Source organism: Typopeltis vanoorti, chromosome 7, assembly GCF_054136105.1.
Source record: "Typopeltis vanoorti isolate ZY-2024b chromosome 7, IOZ_Tvanoo_1.0, whole genome shotgun sequence".
NCBI lineage: Eukaryota > Metazoa > Arthropoda > Arachnida > Uropygi > Thelyphonidae > Typopeltis > Typopeltis vanoorti.
In genome coordinates this window covers 155,420,505-155,444,316 of record NC_143555.1, presented here as the reverse complement: position 1 = coordinate 155,444,316, position 23,812 = coordinate 155,420,505, and the positions used below count along the sequence as shown (strand labels likewise).

At 38.2% G+C, this 23,812-nt stretch overlaps 1 protein-coding gene across 1 annotated transcript in view; it reads left to right on the top strand.

Annotated features, from left to right (window-relative positions):
- The window catches only part of LOC150105230 (glutamate [NMDA] receptor subunit 1-like), a 550,508-nt gene that overhangs the window by 309,419 nt on the left and 217,277 nt on the right, over positions 1-23,812 (top strand). Inside the window, exon 10 of the mRNA XM_090395141.1 lies at positions 12,338-12,462. Within this exon, the coding sequence (XP_090251267.1) occupies positions 12,338-12,462 (125 nt within the window). The remainder of the gene's footprint in view (positions 1-12,337; positions 12,463-23,812) is intronic.

Genomic DNA, 23,812 nt, shown 5'->3' with positions numbered 1-23,812 from the left:
TTTCAGAAAAACTAACCTATTTTCCTGGTGTTTATAAAGTTTTGTGCAACTGTGGTCGACCTTATTTTGGCCAGACAGACAAATCTGTTTCACTTCGTCTTGAGGAACATAGACGTGACATCTCCTACAGTAGAGCACGAGCGAGCGCCCTTTCCAGTCATGTCCTTTTCTCGGCAAACTCTAACCTTGAAGAACAGCCACATCAAGTTGATTGGGAACGCACTACTAATTTATATATTTGCAAGGATGAATTAGAAAGAAGAATTATCAAATCAAAAGAAATAGTTCTGGACCCTTCACATTTAAACAATAATCTTAGCTACAATTTACCCGATTCCCATAGCGCAGTAATCCAGTACTGGCGCTCAAAAATTAGCTGTCGCACACATTCTACTCATGCCAACGGTAGCACGCGGTCACCTATTCAAATATGACTGTTATTATTCTGCTTTTTATTAAGCTGTAAAGTTCTTTTTTTACCGTGTTATTTTATGTTTTATGTTTTTATTTCTCACCTGAAGAAGTCGGATCACCGATGAAACTAGTTGTGATGTATTAAAGGTTTTTGTTATACTTTCTCGGGTTCTAGTCAGTTAAATTTATTTTTATAAATGTATACATCCCGAGTAAATCCTAATTTCAACAATATATATATATATATATATATATATATATATATGCCAAAACTATATACTAAAAATCACAAATTTAAGTTCAGAGTGTCTCTAATCTATTGGACTGTGTCCAGGGTAGCCTGGAACAGGTCCATCATTGTGCCCTTAAAACTCTGCAGTGGGCAGTCCTGGATAATATGATCGATGATCTGTTGATCAGCACCACAGTCACATGTGGGGGATTGATGGAAACCCCACTTGTACATGATGGTAACACATCTGGCATGGCCTGTCCTCAGGTGGTTGAGTGTGCTCCATTGTTGTCTGGGCAGGTCAAAGGCAAGGGCCTGGCCTCTGTTGTAGGTTTGTAATGAGGTGTACGTTTTTTATTGTTGAAGTAAGCCAGTAATTTCTTCAATTCAGTTTCAGGAGAATATGTATCTGGTTGCTGGTTTTTCCAGATCAGGTTATGGGACTTTGAGTGAATAGGAGGTAGATTTTGGAGGTCCTCATGGATGGGTAGTTGTTATTTCCATACATTTTATCCACTCCTGTTAGTGGCAACTTTCCTCATTATGTCTTGTGGTATGATGTTAGAGAGTGTTGGTAGCCATTCAACAGGTGTAGACTTTATGCAACCCATGATAATTCTCATGATATTATTAAGCTGTACATCGACCTTGCTGACATCATGACTCGAATACCACACTGGAGCACATTATTCTGCACAAGAGTACACTAGGGCATGGTGTTAAATTTCTCTTTACTTTATTTTAAATTCTTACCTTGTGTGTGTGTTTGTTGTGTTTATAATTTGTTATTATTGAAACTTACGATTATTATCTTTAGTGAATATCCCTATTACTTGATATAATTTCTCACACTTGCTTTCACCCTTTTTGCTCTGTGACCACTACTTAAATTGCTCATGTGTGCAAAACTTTTTAGACAAAGAAATTGTCCATGCCTACAGCCAAATTTCTTTGATACAAATCTGGAATTAACTCCGTGTCAGAATATGGAAAAATTTACTAAAATTACTAAAGCTTATTAGCTCTTTATACTTAAGTAACTTATGGAAAAATTTGTTTGTTAAAGCTGTGCCATCCAAATTCTTAGACAAGAGAATCTTCCTTGTCAGGGAGTTAACACTCAGAATGACACACTCTTCGATAATCAAGCAATTAAAATTCCCAATTACAAAAAAAACTTTATATATCTTTACTCTTACTGCAGTCGTAGGTATTCCCACAATTTAGCTTGCACTGGTTCTATTTTTATGAGTGGTGCATTGAGTTGACAGATCAGGCAATTTGTTAGATAAGAAAAAGAAAGGTTTATTTATTACGCTAATACGATGCACAAATATTAAGATCACTTAACAAAACTGAATCTTTCCTACAAAATTTAAAATGATTAACCAGACATAACCTTAATACTCCTAGTCATAAACAATATGAGACAATATCTACTTCCAGTTAAATTTCTGATTTGATCCTATTCAACTAACATTCTTGTACAAGCATTTATCTTATTCTAGATTCAAGAACTATCAGGCTATAACAAACTTTAGCAATTCAATTCCACACTGTACATGAATTCTTACTGAGAGCTAAGACAATCTACCAATTGATTAGATACTAAAGTCCTGGTTCAGTTTTGTAAGTCCAATCACTGAGCATATCCGCACAAATTTGCACACTAACTGTTTTACATTACCGAGCATCAGAATCTCTCTCTTGCCTTTTCTCTCGATCTCCCGAAAAAAATTCACATGGCTTGTTACCCTCTCTTACGGTCAGTTGTCCTCAGGTAGGACAAACTAGTGATTACGATCACGAATCACCCTTTCTGATGTGGGCGAAGCTGCTCTGCCAGTTCGGTCCATGTGGTTCTGCATGTTGATCGGTTTGTGCTGGCCTTTCCGCTGTACCGATGATTATGATTGCACTGGATCGCTATTGGCCGCATGGCTGCCACTGGACATTGTTCTTTTCGACTGTTCTCACGCAACTTCCCAGGAATGACTGAAAGGAATCCTGAACGAAAAAAGAACCCCGAGTTGGCATCGCCAAGCTCTATATATCCTTGCTGAGCTGTTCTCCCTCTTACGTCACTCTTTTCCGGCTGCCACCTAAAATTTGTGTGCACTCGGTACCGTTCTCTCCTTGTTGCGTTCTCCACACACACGCAACTTGGACCTCGCGTACGTGACTGCCTGGGGGTCGTTTCTTTAAGTCGATTATCTCGTATACTTAGATCTAACTTTCTCATATTAACATAACTTTCACTAAATTCCAACCCTTATCAGTTTTACAAGGACACTTAACAATATAATACATAGGAGAATTTACAATTAAATGATTATTTCGTTACTTCTGTCAACAATTTCACTTATATACAAGCATTTTCTCTGGGAATTTTTGTACCTGTTAAATCTGAATGAAATATTTTACAATATAATACCTTTAATTCAAGATTTAACAATGGGAAGCAGATTTTAAAGTGTTGGCTCCTGTTCCCCCCCCCAGCCCGAACACACAAGCTTCCTGATAAGATATTATTCCTAAATTTTAGCTTTTGGCGGACATTTTCCAGGTGTTTCCTGAAGGTTAAAGAGTGATCTAAGGTGACTCCGAGATAGTTTGGGTTGAGGTTGTGCTTCGATATTTTTCCTTTGATTAAGACCTTTAGCTGTTGATCAGCTTGATGATTGTTCAAGAGAAATGTGCAAACTTCAGTTTTAGAGGGATTTGGGCAGGGACGCCATTTGGTGTAATAGTTGTACAGAACTTCAAGGTCAGAACTGAGCACAGTCTTGGCCTCTTTCAGGTGTTTAGTCTGAGTTGCCAATGCCAGATCGGCTGCGTATGCAAACTTTTGGGATGAGGTTTGTGGCATGTCACGTCCCCCCCAGCCCGAACACACAAGCTTCCTGATAAGATATTATTCCTAAATTTTAGCTTTTGGCGGACATTTTCCAGGTGTTTCCTGAAGGTTAAAGAGTGATCTAAGGTGACTCCGAGATAGTTTGGGTTGAGGTTGTGCTTCGATATTTTTCCTTTGATTAAGACCTTTAGCTGTTGATCAGCTTGATGATTGTTCAAGAGAAATGTGCAAACTTCAGTTTTAGAGGGATTTGGGCAGGGACGCCATTTGGTGTAATAGTTGTACAGAACTTCAAGGTCAGAACTGAGCACAGTCTTGGCCTCTTTCAGGTGTTTAGTCTGAGTTGCCAATGCCAGATCGGCTGCGTATGCAAACTTTTGGGATGAGGTTTGTGGCATGTCACTAATGTATAAATTAAAGAGGAGCAGAGCTAGCACAGAGCTCTGTGGTAGTCCATTTTTTATTACTTTAAATTGACTGTTTTTACCATCCAGTTGTACCTTGAATTGAATTTTGATGTCATGCACTTAGGATGTTAATCATCTTTGGGTCTTGTACTACGGTTGCAAATTTCAATATGAGTCCATTCACCCAAACTGTGTCGTATGCGGCGGACAGATCTATGAATACTACAGAGACTCTTACAGCTGCTGCGATCAAGTACTTACCCTTACTACACATATAGAAGCTGGTAAGTACTTGATCGCAGCAGCTGTGAGAGTCTCTGAATCTGGCTTGTTCATTGGTACTATAGCATTAATCAATGGGTAAATTCAATTATAGAGTAATCATTCAAAACGTTTATAGGGAATACTTAGTAAAAATATTGGTCGATAGTTTGCTACATCAGTATGCTCTATTCTAGGTTTTAGGTTCTATAACTTTGCTCCTCGAGAATTCCTTTGGGATGTTCCCGCTTTCTAGAATTTTACAGAAAAACTGCAAAATCCACTTACGAGCATTATTTCCACGATGAACTCTGGGTATAAACCGTCCAGGCCTGCTTCTTTGTTATTTTTCAGTGATTTAATTGCTTGAATCAGTTCGTTTTCAGTTAATGGCATTGAGAGGTGGTTATTTTGTTTGACACTTCTATAAACATGGATATATTTGATCCTAATTTCTTTAGAATAGGATGCACTAATCTTTGCGTTGTTAGATGTTTGCTGGATTCTAGTTGCTATATCTTTAGGAGTGATCTTCGTGACTTCTTTATGCTTAGAAACTGATGTGGTTCCAAGTTTTCATATCAAGGCCTTGCAGCTAGAGTGGGTGAAGTCTAATAAATTTTGGTTGTGGTTTTCCAATGTTGGAGTCATTCTTCATTAAGCATTTCTAAAATTCTTTTTCCAATTTCAGGATCTGGATCTTTTTTTTTTTTTTGTATTTTTTGAATAGTGAATAGTTCAGGAGACCAGCATGGGGGTGTACTGTTTCCAGAAACTTCTGGTATACATCGTTTCACAGCACTTATCAGCACTCCTACAAAACGTTTGTAATTTTCAACTCGAGGTTGACCCAATGGATGTTAGATTCAATTTGTTTAGAGTACTGTTCTCAGCTTTGCGAAAATTCCATCTTGATCTTTCGACAGATTGTATAATCAGGATTTGTGTTCCTGTAGTGACTATAACAGATATATGTTGAGATCCGTGGAAAGCACTGTCCATGAAAATGTCTGTTGAAGAGGTACAAGGCAGAAACTCAACATCTGTGAGAGAGAGAGATTATTATTATTATTATTATATTTAGAATTTATTTAGAATTTGAGGTTGTACGAAAGAAGACACAGAGAGGAAAGATAGTGTGCATGTTGCCTAGGTATGATAGTGATGAGCTGAGCAGAAGAGCAGTAATATTGAATAACATAATAGCTAGAATGTGCCAGAAGAGAGGATTGGAATGTGTGGATGCTTGGAGGGTATTTGAGAACAGAGAGGAATTGTATACAAGAGACTGCTTGCATTTGAATGAGGAAGGACACAGGCATCTGGAGAGATTGCTGTTCTGAACGAGTTGGTGTGTACCAATTCCCACAAGAGGTGGCCTCTTGTGGGAATCGGTACTTGGTAGAAGGGGGAAGACATCAATCAGGTACTGCTGAGCCTAGTGAGTCTAGAGGAGATAATGCAGAGTATAGAAACAATAGCATTTTTATGCTTTATACTAATGCCAGGAGTATCTGGAATAAAGGAGAGGAATTGGTCGCGCCGATAGTATCAGCCTGGCCAAAGATTATTGGGATCACCGAGACGTGGTTGGCAGAAGATGATATAATAACAGGAATAGAAGTGGCAGGATAGGAAGGGAAAGCATGATGGTGGAGTATTGCTTATTGTAAGTGATGACTTATGTCTTCTAAGAGTGGAGGCTTTGGAAGGCAGTGACAATAATGATTTTGAAAGCATATGGTGTGAGGTGGGCAAGACAGGATATTTAGTGGAATGTTGCTACAGACCAAGGAGCACAGAGGGTAGGGACCAGGAAATGTTTAGACAGTTGAGCTTGGCAAGTGCAAGAAGAATGATTATTATCAGAGATTTTAACTACAGCAATATAAATTGGGGAGAGGAAGTTGCATGTAACAATAAGGGAATGGAATTTCTAGAATTCTTGAGGGACAAATGTCTTAGGTAACATGTAATAGAGGGAACAAGAGGTTCAAGAGTTTTAGATTTGATCATAGCATCAGAAGAGTTGATAATAACTGAGATGACATCTCTCCCACCAGCTGGAGAGCGACCATGTGGTTTTGACATGGAAGATGAATAGACATGCAGGAGAACCAAAGAGATGCGAATGTATGTGGAACCATAAGGCAGGTGATTATAATAGTCTTAGATGTCAACTTGGGGAAGTTTCATGGACAAAGGAATTGAAGGCCAGAATATATCAATAGTGCTTGGGAAATTGTGAAGGAATATTTGTTAGCAGCAATAGTAAGCTGTATTTCACAAGTGAAGAAGAGGACACAATTTGGAGTAAAGTGGATGACAAACAATATTAATAAGTTTTAAAAGAGGTAAACCGTGAATAGACATATCGGTACACAATAAATAACGGAAAAAACTCACGTTATTAGTATAATTTTCGCCTGTGTTTCGAACTATTAAAACACTGGTTCATCAGGCCCACTCCTTTTGTTCTACAGACGATCTTTTACAGAAAGAACTACAATACATAACTTCTTCCTTTCTATCTAATGGTTATAAGAATTGCTTCATTAAAAGAACTTTGAGTAGTTTTAATATGTCTTCCTCTTCAAACACAGAGGAAATAACGCGCATTACTATCCCTTATGTACAAGGCATCAGTGAACGTATAGCAAAAGTTTTAAAACCACTGAATATTTTTGTTGCCTTTCGACCGTTTAGAAAAACTCCACCTTTCTCACTTCTCCTAAAGACAAACTTCCACATCTTAATCATCCAGGTGTCTACCAGATTCCGTGCTCTTGTGGATTATCTTATTTCGGACATACGGGAAGATCTGCCTCTATTCTGCTAGAAGAACACCAATTTTATATTGAATACTTTAAACCTGAAAAGTCTGGACTTTCTGAATATGCCATCTTCACTAGACACAGAGTTCATTGGAGAAAGACAAGAGTTCTTCACAAAAGTCAGTTTCTCATGGAACGCCTTTATAAAGAAACATGTGAAACTCTACTTCATTCTCCCAACTTAAACAGATCCGACGGCTTACGTCTATCCCCTTTATGGGAGATAGTACTTTACAAATCAGCTAATCTTTCCTAACTTTTTATTGTATTAATTTTTTTTTTTTTTTTTTTTTTTTTTTTAGGAAAGTTATTGACCTTTTTAGTTATCTTACACCAGCTACTTAGGTGGCGCTTTTTGGAATTGTCAGTTAGTGTTTAATTTTGAGCTTAATGTACTGAAGATGCCTGTGACACACAGGCGAAAATTATACTAATAAATAATCTTTCTATGTGAGTTTTTTCCATTATTTATTGTGTACCAAACAATACAGAAACTGCATGCGAAAAAGAGACTGTGGAAGAGATATAAGAATACAGGTGAAGAGAAGATGCATGAAGAATATAAGACTCAGGCCAGGAGAGTGACTAGCATGGTAAGGAAGGCGAAACTGGAATATGAGAAAAAATTCGTCCTAAGATCCAAAGAAAATCCTAGAGAATTTTTTAGCTATGTGGCAATTAGGAGGAGAAATGACTGTGGAAGAATGACATTGTTGGATAAAAATGGGAATAGAGTTTCTGATGCAGAGGACATAGTGGAATTGTTCAATGAACACTTTATTGGAGTATTTCATCCTGGAGGAGTAAATTTTAATACTAGAGGGATAGGGCAGGTTGGAGGTTTAGAGGTGCAGGAGGAGGAGGAGAGTGTGTTCCAAATACTGAGTACTCTGGATGGGAGTGAATGGTATTTCACCACGAGTTTTGAGAGAATGTGCTAGGGAACTGACAGTGCCTTTAACCTGGCTTTTCAATGAAAGTCTGACTGCAGGAAAGGTGCACAGGGAATGGAAGGAAGGTAAGATAGAGCCATTGCATAAGGGTAGTAGCAGACTGTAAGTGTCTAATTACAGGCCAGTTTGTGTCATCAGCAGTTGTTAAGATCTTGGAGAAAGTAGTGAGGGACCGTATACAGCATTGGGCAGATAAGGGTAATGTTATCTGTGAGAGTCAACATGGATTTATGAATGGGGTGCTCTTGTTTTAGTAATATGCTTATTTTTTTATCATAAAGTTACAAGAGCAGTAGATGAGGGAAAAGCATATACTGCCACTTTCTTGGACTTAGCGAAGGCATTTGACAGGGTGTCACATGATAAGCTGATATTTAAGTTGCAGTACATGGGTCTGGATGTCAGGTCGGTCAATTGATTTCAGGATTGGCTATCCAATAGGTATCAGAGAGTTGTGTATTGTGGGGCAGTTTCAAGGAGACAGAAGGTTACAAGTGGGGTCCCATAGGGCTCAGTACTGGGACCTATAATTGCTAAACCCTTATATCAGTGACATTGTCAGTGGGTTGCAGGGAGATATTCAGTTGTTTGAAGATTATGCGTAGCTGGGAAGGGTTATTAGTAATAGTGCAGATGTGGTAGCCCTGCAAGAGGATTTGAATAAGCTAGATAGATGGGCAAATGAATGGGGATGTCATTTTAATGCAGCAAAATGTAAGGTCTTGAGATTTGGGACACATCGATGGCCGATGGATACTCTATTGGAGAAGCTATACCGGAGGAAGATGAGACAGGAAGTAGGGGAGACGAGATCTGGGGCTGATGATTGATAGAAATCTGAAATTTAGGGGACATATTGCAAAGGTGGTGAAAGTAACACAGAGGATTGCTGCAATAATGAGAAGGACACTGACCTGCATAGATAAAAGGGTTATTATTCTGTTGTATAAGTCTCTGATCAGACGACACTTAGACCATTGTTCTCAGATTTGGTCCCCAGGATTTGAAGGGGATAAATTAACTGTTGAAAGGGTACAAAGACAGATGACAAAGATGGTTTCAGAACTGTACAATTTTGGTTATGAGGATTGGCTAAGGGAATGTGGACTGCAGAGTTTGGTGGATGGAAGGAGGAGAGGTGATATGATTGAGACTTTTAAACTGTTGAGAGGTGGTTACAGAGTTCACACTGGGGAGTTCTTTCGCTTGGTTGAACAGCGGGAAGGAGTGATGACAAAGGGGCCATCCCTGGAAGTTAGAAACTGTGAGCAAGAGTGTGAGGAGTGGTTTCTTTGCATGGAGGGTGGTTGAACCATGAAATGCATTGCCTGATAGTGTGGTGAGAGCAAGAACGGTCTACGAGTTTAAGGAGTAGTATGATAGACTTTGTGTTTCCCAGGAGGTACCTCCCACGATGAGTCTTGATAGACTTTGTGTTTCTTAGGAAGGACCTCCCGCGATGAATCTTTTGACTCCTTGAACGGCTGAATAATAATAATAATAATAATTATTATTATTATTATTACATGACACCTCCAGGGAGTCCAAAGACTCATGAAGGGAGGGCACCTACTCTACAACTCAATCTCCACCACTTAATCCACTAAGTGCAATGAACCACAACTACACCAACGCCATCCACTGCCCACCACCACTAGTATTTTGACAATCATGAACATCCATGCCCACGCCTGGATTCGTACCTGCAGCCTTTTGAGTAGAGGGCAGATATGCTAACCACTCGGCCAACCAAGCCAGCAAGTGGGTATGTGAGAAAAGGATAATTAATTAACTGGATTATCCTTTTCTGGATAAAATTGAACAATCTTAGAGGATTTTGGTGCACCACCCCAAATATGAAAGCAATATTTCAGTGTTGGACAGATTTGGGATTTGTAAAGAGTTAGCAGCTGTGAAGGTGTGAAGTAGTGTCTTATGCAAAAAAAGTACAACAATTTTTTTTTGGCAGCTGCGGAAGCTTTATTTAAAATGTGTTTGTGGTAGGAAAGATTGGAGGTGTGGATCAGTCCAATTAGGGAAATATAATCATGTTTGGATACCTGAGTATTATTGAAAGAAAGTGGGAGGGATGCCAGTCTTTTTTACGAGAGATGACAGATCTGAGTTTTGGTGGCATTGAAGTCTACACGGTTGTCTTTGTCCATTGGGATATTGCTAGGAGATCAATTTTCAGGCCACTGGTTGTGGTGGATCTTGGGGATTCTAATACTTGAGCACCACAATGCTTGTCAAATTAAAAGGGGGAATGGAGTCTACTGTCATTGGCAAAGCTATGGATAAGATTGGAAGTCTGTGAGAGCAGGTCATTTACATGCAAGACGAAGAGAGTGGGTGAAAGAACAGAACCCTGGGTTATTCCTGCTTTTGTGGGAAAATCTGAGCAGAGGAAATTATCCACAATGACATGTAGTGAGCAACCAATGAGAAAGTTGGTGATTCCAGTTGCAGAATGTGGAAAGCAGACCAAAGGATAGTAGTTTGCTAAGTAGGGCCATGTGTTAAAACTAGTCAAATGCTTTAGAGCAGGGGTTCCCAACCCTATGCCTGCGAGCACCATGGCGCCCGTTGACCAATTTGTCTGTGCCCGCCACTGTTCAACTGTGTGCCGTATAGTTTGAAATAATCATGCAACAATTCATTGCATGCTATATGATGCATGCGTTAATGACACATGACGAGTATTAAACGCATACAATATAAAGTAGACACGCATTCGAAGTTGTTTATTCCAGTTTAATAGTTTAAACTGGAATATCATCATATTCTCCTAATTATGAAGCACTGGCCAATGAAATGCAATGCCAAAGATCACACTAACTTACATATATATATTTAAATTTTTATATAATGTAAACTTTTAAGCAACAAAACATTTGATAACAATGTAAACTTTGTATGTATTCATTTAACAAAAGAATTCAAAAAATTTCTTGAAAAAATAGATGGTGCCCGTCGCCCTCCCGTATTTTAGAATGTGCTCTAGGAAACAAAAAGGTTGGGAACCCCTGCCTTAGAGATTTCGACGGCACCCAGGAGTTTATCTAAATTTGTTTAGATAAACTCCTGGGTGTTTGATGACCTTTTCCATAATTTTAGAGAGAACAGAAGTGAGAGCAATTGGATGGTGGTTTATTGGTTGACTTTTATCACCTTTCTTTGGAATGGGCTGGATGTGGGCCTGTTTCCATGTTGTAGGGTAGATGCCGGTTAAATAATCTAGATTGAAGAGGTGATACAGGATAGGTGTCTGGGACACAAGTTAACACACTGGTAGAATACCATCAAGACCAGATGCCTTGTTTGTGCTCAGGTTATTAAGGATTCTTAATAACAATGCCATTTTATTTAAATCATCCTACAGGATATCTACACTACCTTTATCAATTATTGCCCTCCCCAGTTTTATGAAAAGCAAAGAGATTTTGGTTCTCTTGTATAAGGCTTTGATGAGGCAGCATATGGACTACTGTGTACAGATTTGGTCACCTGGTTTTCAAGGGGATGTATTGAAGAGGATCCAGAGAAAGTTTACTAAGTCAGTGTCAGATATGAGGAGAAATTGAGGGAGCATAAGTTGCAGAGACTTTTGACTAGAAGAAGGAGAGGGGGATATGCTTGAGACATATAAGTTGCTGAGTGGTCATTATCAGATTAATATGGAGGAGATTTTTCATAGAGTAGAGGGAGGCAAGAGTAGAACTAGAGGCCATCCCTGAAAGCTGTATAAGCCAAGTGAGCAGAGGAATGAAGCAGATTTTTAATTTGTAAATGGAATGCATTGCCTGAGAGTGTGATGAGTGTGGAAACTGTGAATGGGTTTAAGACTTGGTTTGATGATTTTTTTGCTTCAGAGTATGGACTTCCTGAGATGAGTCCTTTGACTCCATGGAGGTGCGATGTTAATAATAATAATAATCATAATAATAATAATGAAATATTATGTTTTTTTTCTTATTGAATATTATTACTGTTTATGATTAGTAAAATGTTAAATAATGTTTTAAATAGTCATAGAGGCTTTTGTCATAAGATTAATTGCTATTAAACTTTGAGCAGCAAAGCAATGTATATACATGTCACCATGCTTCCATCCTCAACACAGCATTAACGTATGTGTCCACAAACGCAGACACATACACATGCTCAAATTTTAACTACAGTAAAGCCATCATTGAATTTTGAGGTTTTGCAGGTTTTTGAGAGCCTTATAATCTTTCATCAATCTTCCCAATATTTTTCATATAATTGTACACCACAGAAAGTGAGATATATAATTCACTGCTCAATGGGTTAATTATATTTATTTAAATGTCTGCTTTATTTTAATAGAAATTTTAGCAGATTTTTATTTTTCTTAGGAATTGTTTATAATTACTGCTGCCGTGGATATTGCATGGATTTGCTGAAGATTCTTGCGGAGTCCCTCAATTTCACATATAGTCTCACACAAGTTGAAGATGGCCAGTATGGTAGCTATGATTATGTAAGCATAAATATTGAAGTTGTCATGCAATAATAATAATTATTCATCATATCATTTCATAAGCATTTCCTATTGAAGTGATTTCTTGGCTATGATATTCTTGTGAATGATAATGAATATGAGTGATGATTGAGTAGTGAATTACAAACAGAAAGTAAAAGGGAGTGAAGAGAATAAGATGTTGTTGTTTGTTTTCGTGTGTGTGGGTTCTCCCCAGTTTTCCTCAACTATCCCTTAGGACTAGTTGAGCTCGTCCAATGAGGGATTTTTCAAGTATGTATTTCACTTCACGACTATAAATTTGTGTGTGTTCACGAGGCTGGTGTTGTTCTGGGGGACGAAAAACCTGAGTTTCTGGGTGGAATCCCCCCCCCCCCCCAATCTCTGTATGAGACCACTAACTTACAGAGAATAAGATGTTTAGTGTGATAGCAGTTAGGGCAAACAGAAAATAAGTGTCATTAAGCAAAAGAAGGTAATTTCTGGTAAGCATCATCATAATCAAATTCCTAATTCCTGCCACTATTCTTCAAGGAGTATTTAATATTATTATTATTATTATTATTATTATTTTCGGGCTACTCCAGGGAGTCCTTAGACTCATCGAGGGAGGCCCTAAACATCATGTCCACACAACTATACGACATTCTCACAATATCTATCATACCTTGCCTTGAACTCGCTCACTGTCATAGCACCCACAACAGACTCTGGCAGCTTATTCCACTCATTTACCACTCTAAAAGTAAAGAAGCCAGCTCTAACACCACTGCTAACCACACTCTTGCCCAGCTTCCATAGGTGTCCCCTAGTTCTCCCACCACCAGTCCTGATCTCAAAAATATCCTTTGAATTAATCTTATAGAATCCTTTTAGCAATTTGAATGTCTCAATCATATCTCCCCTTTTCCACCTATCAACCAGTTTCTGCAACCCACAAATCTTCAACCTGTTCTCATATGCTTGTGTAGAGGCTTAAGTGCTGTGAGGACATTATGTTGGAGGTTTAATGGATTTTTTACAACACTCAAAAAGAATTAAAATAGAATTTAATACTTCCTATATTTCGTCCTAGTCACTAGGACATCTACGGGGATTACAAAGACAATTAATGTAACATGCACACAAAAACTTACAATACTAAGCCCAACCACGTGGGTGACAATACAGTCCTATCTAGGTGGAGCGCCTTCTAAGGGCAGTTGTAGGTGGCCTGGAATGTAAGGTGGGACCTCTGGTGATGACTGTTTCCCAAATCTTCGGAAGCTTAATGCAACCGTATTTGTTAAGATTTGGTTGGTTTTTGAGAGCTGCTGCTGCTTCTAAGAAAAGTCTCTCTTTCTTGAATTTGCTGTGGTGGAGCATGGCGGTTTTCTTCCATGATACTCTGTGGGTGGTGTCCAAAATGTGGTCAGCCAAGCCTGAATGGCCATAGTTGTGTTTAACGATGTACGACTTGTGTTCCTCCAGGCGGATGGATGCTGATCTGCCTGTCTGTCCAAAGTACGCAAGCTTACAGGAACAGAGTACTTTGTAAACTCCAGGCAGAGAGAGAGAGGAGGGAGTTGATCTTTTGTAGAACGGATAAGGGTAGCCAGTTTGCAGTAGGGCTTATATGCTGTGTGTAGGTTATACTTTTTTAGTATCTTGGCTATTTTTTCCGAAGTGCCACGGATGTAGGGTATGGTGATGGCATTTTTGAATTCTTGTTGAAGAGAGGGACGGGGAATGGGGGAGGAATTTATTATTTTTTTGATGCTGTGTTCGCTGTAGCCATTGGAGAGGAAAGTTCTGTGTATGTGGTTAAGCTCAGTAGTGAGGGCGGTTCCACTGGAACAAAGATTGTGGGCTCTCTTGGTAAGGGTTTTAATGATGCCATATTGTTGTGAGGGGTGGTGGTGGGAGAGTTTGTGAATGTATCTGCCTGTGTGTGTGGGTTTTCTGTATACAGTGAAGGCAAGTGTATCATTAGGCAGGCGCGTGACTAAGGTGTCTAGGAAGGGTAAACAATTGTTCTTTTCCTTTTCCATAGTAAACTGGATTCTTGGATGTAGGCTATTGAGATGACCAAGGAAGGAATCTAACGTGTCTGGGCCATGAGGCCAAATAGAGAACACATCATCTACATATCTAAGCCAGATAGACGGTTTGAGTGGGGCTGAGTCTATGGCTCGTTTTTCGAAATCTTCCATATAGAAATTGGCAAGGGGGGGTGAGAGGGGGGAGCCCATGGCAGTTCCCTCTATCTGCTTGTAGATTTTGTTATTCCAAGCGAAATACCCAGAGTTGATGGCAAAGGAAAAGAGATCTAAGATGTCAGAGGGAAAAACGTTTTCTAAGAGAGATAAAGTGTCAGTTAAGGGAATATTGGTAAACAAGGAGGAGATATCAAAGCTTACTAATATACAGAAAACCCACACACACAGGCAGATACATTCACAAACTCTCCCACCACCACCCCTCACAACAATATGGCATCATTAAAACCCTTACCTAGAGAGCCCACAATCTTTGTTCCAGTGGAACCGCCCTCACTACTGAGCTTAACCACATACACAGAACTTTCCTCTCCAATGGCTACAGTGAACACAGCATCAAAAAATAATAAATTCCTCCCCCATTCCCCGTCCCTCTCTTCAACAAGAATTCAAAAATGCCATCACCATACCCTACATCCGTGGCACTTCGGAAAAAAAAGCAGCCAAGATACTAAAAAAGTATAACCTACACACAGCATATAAGCCCTACCGCAAAATGGCTACCCTTATCCGTTCTACAAAAGATCAACTCCCTCCTCTCTCTCTGCCTGGAGTTTACAAAGTACCCTGTTCCTGTAAGCTTGCGTACTTTGGACAGACAGGCAGATCAGCATCCATCCGCCTGGAGGAACACAAGTCGTACATCGTTAAACACAACTATGGCCATTCAGGCTTGGCTGACCACATTTTGGACACCACCCACAGAGTATCATGGAAGAAAACCGCCATGCTCCACCACAGCAAATTCAAGAAAGAGAGACTTTTCTTAGAAGCAGCAGCAGCTCTCAAAAACCAACCAAATCTTAACAAATACGGTTGCATTAAGCTTCCAAAGATTTGGGAAACAGTCATCACCAGAGGTCCCACCTTACATTCCAGGCCACCTACAACTGCCCTTAGAGGGCGCTCCACCTAGATAGGACTGTATTGTCACCCACGTGGTTGGGCTTAGTATTGTAAGTTTTTGTGTGCATGTTACATTAATTGTCTTTGTAATCCCCATAGATGTCCTAGTGACTAGGACGAAATATAGGAAGTATTAAATTCTATTTTAATTCTTTTTGAGTGTTGTAAAAAATCCATTAAACCTCCAACATAACTGTTCTCATATGGTTCATTCCATAGACCTGCTATCATCTTAGTCACTCACCTCTGGATCCTCTCCACCTCCTCCCATCAAGAAGGAACCGAGGTGACCAAATCTGGGCACAGTAGTCAAGATGAGATCTTATCAAGGCTCGGTACAGAGGTACAATAACTTGCTTGTCTCTGCTCATCAAGGTATTTTTTAACAACCAAGTGAGTTGATGTGCCGATTTAGCTACTTTCGCAATGTGCCCCCTAAACTTCATCTCCCTATCCACACAATATAGATGAAAGACTTTTGAAGTCATACATCAGAGTGGAAACTGGGTATTCTGTGTGTGTGTATGTGTGTGCGTGTGCGCACGCAGAGCCAGTTTAACATGGTAAGCAGGCGATGTGTTGCATAAGAAGTCTTAAATGAGTGGGAAAAAAAAACACATTTTAATATTAGCATTTATTAAATGTGGATATGCACTAAATATAGTGTAATAAATATGGTGCCTTTTAATAATATTTAGCAAAACTGCAAGTTGTTTTCACTATGTGTAGTCTAGAGCTGGTGGAAGCACTGGATGAGTCAAGCACTCGCCCAGGGCATCATATTACAGGATGATGCTTTACACTACCAACTTTCTTTTTTACATGCAGCACGCATTCATTCCATAAAATCAAGAAAAGTAAACTTTTTAAACTTTTTTTTTTTCATACATTCTTTTTCCATTAAAAATTAAATGATTCTTGTCATTGTGCAATTTTTTTAGTTTGTGCATCTCTAGTTATAATCGCATATGCGTATGTGTAATTCTAGTCCATGTGCGTTTTTGTATGTTTTGCAATTTTTGCTGTGCTGTTAATATATATTTATTTTTCAAAGTACACAATTTTATGTAAAATATGTGTTTTGATTTTTTTTAACCTTAAAATTTTAACTGCATTAAAAAAAAAAACGTAGGGGATGCTCAACTCAAAACTGCATCAGGGTACCAGGACTCCTAGAACCGGCACTGTGTGTGTGTGTGTGTGTGTGTGTGTGTGTGTGTGTGTGTGTGTGTGTGTGTGTGTGGTTGTGCATGTGTTTGCCTCCCAATAGTAATCCTACTAAGAGGTAATTTATTAACTACATGCTCCACTGTGTACAATGCATATATTACATGTAACTCCAAAGTACTGATTAACATTTATATTTATATTTTTGTATCAATATTCATATTTACATTTATATTTTTACATCTATATGTATATATTCTGCCCTTTACATCCGCATTTATATTTTTATATATACATATATTTACACTATATAATTTGAACAATATCAGAAATTAATTATCAGTCCGTTATGAACATTATAAGCAGCAGGCTAGAATAGTCACAACTGTTGTATGGAAAACAAAGTCTGAGTATGAAAAGAAACTGGCTCTTCATGCTAAAGACAACCCACAAGAATTCTGTTGATATGCTGCAAGTAAAAGAAAGAATGAATATGAAAGAATAGCTCTTCTAAATCCAGATCGCGTGAGGATTACAGATTGATGAGTGCCCATTTTGCTAAAAGCTGTCAACCTGGTGTACGCAACATTGAGCACACTGCTACTTCTTCACTGGATGAAGAAACGCAGGTGTATAAGGATGATGTATTAGAGGTTGCGTAAACTGAATAAGAAATTCAGCATATGGACTGATGGGATATCAGCATGTGTGCTAAAAGAGTGTTCAACTGAACACTGAACTGGCTATTCTTTTGACCAGGCTGTTTAATATGAGTCTCAGAACAGAAAAGATTCCACAGGAAGGAATGTATGGCGATTCCATTGCACAAGGGTGGTGCAAAGACCGAAGTATCCAACTATCGACCAAATAGTATCTCAGGAGTTGTGGTGAAGAATTTGGAAAAATTGGTTAGTACTCGCATTCAGAAATGGGTTGACAGTGAATCTCTACTTTCCAATGAACAACATGGGTTTTCTAAGGGAAGGTCATGTTTTAGCAACTTGCTCACATTCTGTAACAATGTTATCATTGAACTAGACAAGGAGAATGGATACAACATGATACTTTTGGATTTTGCTAAGGCTTTTTACAGAATACATCATGGACGACTGTTGCATAAATTGGAGAAAATGGGTTTGGGTTATAGAATATTTGAATGGAAAGGTTGGCCGATTGGTAGAGCCTCTGCTACTAATGGCTGGTGCAAAAAGTTAAGCAAGTTTGAGCGTGATTAGTAGTTGGAAGGGAATAAATCATTCGATGCTGTTGGCACACTCTTCCTCGATGAGTCTTTGGACTCCCTGGAGGTGTCACATAATAATAATAATAAGAAGAAAATGGCTGACTGACAGATATGAAAAAGTGGTATAAGATGTGAGTCTGCAAGATTTAATGTACCAGTGGTGTGCCACAAGGATCAGTACTTCGTCAACTGTTATTCAATCTATAAATTAATGATATTGGGAAGGATTTGACAACAAGTAACATAGAGCTATTTGCTGATGATGCAAAGATAGGTAGGGTAATCAGGAATGCTGCTGATATGCAGTACTTGTACTTACAGAATGATTTGAATAGGCTGGAACTGTGGACATGGGAAAATGGGTGCCAGATTAATGTCAGTAAATGTAAAGTCATCACTTCAGTGTGATTAGATATCCAATGTCGTATTATATTAATAGGATTATGCTAGAAGAAATTGATGAGGCTAAGGATCTTGGAGTGTTAGTAGATAGGAAGTTGAAGTTCCAGGGCCATGTGGCAAAGATTACAAATAGAACTCAAAAGATAATTGCAATGCTGAAACGAACATTCACATGTAAAGATAAGGATTTCATTTTACCTCTTTATAAGGTCTTGATAAGACCTCACTTGGACTATTGTGCACAAGTCTGGTTTCTGTTGTGATTCTGATATGTTGGAGAGAGTACAAAGCAGAGTGTTAAAAATGATATCAGGATTGTGGAATACTGACTGTGAAGACAGATTGAGAATTTGTAGACTGCAGACACTAGCAGACAGATATGATTGAGACTTACAAAAGTTTTGAAAGGGTCAAACAGGATTTCAATTGATGGAATTTTACAATTTATGGAGGGTGGGGAAAGGACAAGAGGGCATCCTTGGAAGCTGAGAATGAATGCTGCTAATAAGGGGATGAGGGCTAAATTTTTCTCTCAGAGGGTGGTGTGTGATTAGAATGGATTGCCATTGGATGTTGTGAGTGCAAGCAAGCAGTGTGGATGATTTAAAGAATAAGTATGATAGCTGGTGTCTGTAGTATGTGGCCTTGTTAATAATTGGTGGATTTTTATATAGATATATATAGGATATTCATATATATTATCTTAAATATTAATCCTACCATAGAGATGATCTCTGTTTCTAACAATTATTTTTTTTATTTCCGAGTGTACCTATATATTATTATATGCACAAGGGTTCACTCCAATTGGTGCAATGATCTTAACTCTTTCTTTCAGAATCCAAATAATCACTGACTCAAGACCAAATACAAAATAAACACATTTAATAAAACAAAAACAATATATATACACTTCAAACAAGTTTACATAACTAACTACAAATTAATTGGATCCAAGGTCTTTTTAAGTTAAACTTACACTTAAGACTATACACTTTGTTTTCAAAATGGCAAAATATTCATAGCCAGTTTCTCTCTCTCTCTGTCAAGGCCCTTTTCCAAAGATATATGACTCTATTCTTCATTTACACAGGATCCTTTTTCATCACTCATGTAGCACACATAAAATCTTCCTGACTTAATTCTGTCTCTTTTTAGTACAAATAATAGTTAGATCCGGCATCCTTAATACAGATGAAACTTCTTAATCAGAGTTTTCTCGAAACTTCTTAATCAGAGTTTTCTCGAAACTTCTTTTTGAACGTAAATAGCAAATTCTTCTTTTATTCACTAAATGCTTATTGGCAGTCTTAACTCTTCCAATACAGTTCTACAATTCCCTTTTCGGAATCTATTATAAATCTTTCAATTAGTGTTTCCTCCAATATTTCGTTTAAAACGCATATAGCAATATTTCCCTTTTATTTATCCACATACCATTTCCACATTAAAAACTTAATAGTTCCACTATTCCTTTTTCGGAATATACTATTAATTTTCCTCTGACTGTCACATAAAAAAAAACTTAAGTTCCTCCGAACCTAAATATCTGCCGGCCTGTGTTCTAAATTCCTTCCGAACGCTATCTTGTTTACTCTCCCGTTACTCAGATACCAAACGCTTTCCTTGTCAACAGTCAATCACACATCAAACCTCTTGGCGAGCATGCGCACTCCGTGCCAAGCGAGAAACTAAGTACTGTATAATGGCTGACACGTCTCTGTTAGCGACAAGAGAATGTCCTCATAAAACACAAAACTTAATATTTTAAACCATAATAACTTTGTTTAAAGTAACACAACTATTCAAATCCGGTAAGTACATTAAAGACAAAGCGTGAGAAAGATTGTCTCGAATCTAAATTCCGATATTAGCATGTCATGCAAATTGTTACCTTTCAGTGAGAATAACATAACTTACTAAAATTGGGGCTCGTTTCAGGTTTGGGAATTAATCCATTTCGAAAATCGGACTCTTTTCCTTCAAACGGCTGGTTCTTTAACATGGTAGCCTATGGGAGACTGCAGCAGATGCATTAATGCGTGAGCGGTTAAACTTGAGATGGCATGCTTTTACGGCCAGAGTCTCCTTCCAATATTTGACAAGAATTCTTTTGTTGTTGATCCATTTTTTGACCATTTTTCTTCCCACAAGTTTAGGGTTATTTCTTCTGCAAGTGTTTTTATAGCAGATTTTGAGTACTTTTGGTAACTTGTTTCTATCTGTTTGTTTATAGCCACTTCTTTTGCCAGCTGATCCACTCTCTCATTTCCTGCTATCCCAGTATGCACATTCACCCAGCAGAACTTGATTTCTCATCCCTCTAGAGTGAGATTCCAAACCAGATTTCTTATCTTTTTTATTAACAGTATATGGTGGTTCTGGTTTTTTGTCATCTAAAGTGTTTATACTCTCACTGTAAATTGTTGCTGTCTTTTGATGATAGGTGTTGAGTTCTTATTTCCGGAGATATGTAAGTGAATGAACTACAGCAGTGTTCTTGTATAATGGGCTATCGGCAATAAGCAATGAAAGAACAACTGATGTTCCTTTGGTTTTGCTTCTTTCAGCATGTATATATGGAAATTGTCACTTTCAGAGCCTTTCCTTCTTCTTAATATTTGTTTTCTTTGCTGGGTGAGGCCACCAGGGATGAATTCTCCTTGCCTGCTATGCTTGCTGTGCAAGCTCATTACTTGAGAAAGAAGTAATGTTTATAAATGTTAGAAGTTGTTAATAAATGCATCCATTTATAGGCATTCCATTTAGGCTTTTATTTTTGTAGACAGAAAACGTCTTAAGCTTGCACGGCAATAATTGAGCTTTGCGTTTTGTATCGAAGGCCGATGCTTGCTCGTCTAGTCAAAGCTACCTTGGCTTGCTCGGTTGTGGGAGCTTCCAGGTCCTCGCTACAGTGCTGTGATTTCATGCGCATACCCATTTCCTCTTCCTTCACGTCGTCTCACTCTGTTGCTTAAACACACACCATACACAGCCAAAGTGGCTCTAACCAGTGAACTTCAGCCAGCCTTTATAAGTGTGCATGTTGCTTGGGAAAATTAAGATACAGCCAACTTTTTATGATGATGTTATTGACCAGTTCATAAAGAAGAACCATAGGGTAAAATTTGTATTCAAGTATGTCAGCTAAATTGAAAAACATAGAATATCATTTGTAAAATAAATGTTGTACAGGTATCCCTCGATTAACGTAGTTAATTAATCCCTCGATGTTACCATGTATAACAAAATCGCGTTAATCAAATCTAATAATGGTAAAAAGTACAATTCGTCCCTGATCAATTACTGTACTAATAGTTCATTTTATATGGTACTCTTTTAGGAAAGATAAAAAATGAATGCAAAGTAAATGTTTAATAAATACTTGTACCTATATTAGTTACTGCAATTTTTTTTAATCAAAAGAAGTTACAAAGAGTCGTTTGAACCGTTTTAGTTTTTTTCTTATCAGCATAAATTCTACGATAACAAGCAAAATGACTCTCCGGACCTCGGCAAACAAGCATTCTTCGATTAACATCTGAATCCATATCCATTACTTGCTGCTTAAGTGATTCTAAACTGCAAAATATTCCATCCAGTTCTTTGACTGTTATTTCCTTTGGAAAAAACCTCATCTTCACATTCCATTTGTTCGTTGTCTTCATATGTGCATTGTTCAATTTCAAGAAGATTGTTGTCACTGAAATCTTTTGGATTTGAATCCAATAAGTCTTTAACATCTTCTGCATCAACACCATCAAAACCGAGGTCTTCACTAATTGCAATGATTTCTTTGACCACGTTGTTCACAGGATTTTGAAATCAACCTAAGTCATTAGCGCATTCTGGCAGAAGGTTTTTCAAAACAGCTTTCATGCAACTAGAAGACACTTGCTCCCACGAGTTACGAATGTTCTCAATTACATGTGTAATGTTACATTTTTTCCAAAATTCGTGGACCGTAATCGCATTTTCTCCCGTTGTTGTTTCTACTGCCTTTGAGAATGTCTTTTTTAAGAAAATAGGCTTTGAAAGTTGCAATGACTCCCATGTCCATAGGTTGTAACAATGATGTTGTATTTGGTGGGAAAAATAAAACTTTCACATTCTCACACAGATCATTAAGAGAATTTGGATGACCACGAGGCTGCTAGTCATGGTGGGAAAAATAAAACTTTCACATTCTCACACAGATCATTAAGAGAATTTGGATGACCACGAGGCTGCTAGTCATGGCGTGAGCATGATTTTGCATGGTAAATTTAAAGGCGCGTTAATCAAAACTCTTGCCGTGTATATCAAGGGATTGCCACAATTAATTTTGCTGCGATAATCAAATCCGCATTAAGCAAGGGATACTGTATTTGTATGATGAAATGTACATAAATTTCTAAATACATAGTTTTAAATGGTCAGTAATTCATTATTCCCCTAATCAGACTTCAGTCACACCTCTCACTCCCTGAATGATAACAAGAGCAAGCGTGAATTTCAAGACCAGTATTTGCCCCTGGAGGCCACCTTGAAGTGGATGGCTTTGAAAGTTGCAATGACTCCCATGTCCATAGGTTGTAACAATGATGTTGTATTTGGTGGGAAAAATAAAACTTTCACATTCTCACACAGATCATTAAGAGAATTTGGATGACCACGAGGCTGCTAGTCATGGTGGGAAAAATAAAACTTTCACATTCTCACACAGATCATTAAGAGAATTTGGATGACCACGAGGCTGCTAGTCATGGCGTGAGCATGATTTTGCATGGTAAATTTAAAGGCGCGTTAATCAAAACTCTTGCCGTGTATATCAAGGGATTGCCACAATTAATTTTGCTGCGATAATCAAATCCGCATTAAGCAAGGGATACTGTATTTGTATGATGAAATGTACATAAATTTCTAAATACATAGTTTTAAATGGTCAGTAATTCATTATTCCCCTAATCAGACTTCAGTCACACCTCTCACTCCCTGAATGATAACAAGAGCAAGCGTGAATTTCAAGACCAGCATTTTCCCCTGGAGGCCACCTTGAAGTGGATGTCTGTAGCAATTTGGATCAGTGTTGGAATTTCCATTCATATATAAGAGAGAATTCTTGCATTTTCAGGTAGATTGGTATTAGACCAGCAATAATGCAAGTTGCCTTGAAAGATATTGTCCTGTATCCTTTAATTATTCATATGGCTATAAGGTGTTGGACGCTGTTTAGCTTTTGTCAGTTTTTCTTTGATTTTAGTGTATGTTTCCAGGTAGGTGCAGCATAAGATATCAATGGTAGTATAGCTCCGATATATATATATTTTTAGCACTCATTAGCCTAATCCCCACTTTATCCTTTCTAACTTAGCTAGAAGGTTTACTATTTGTA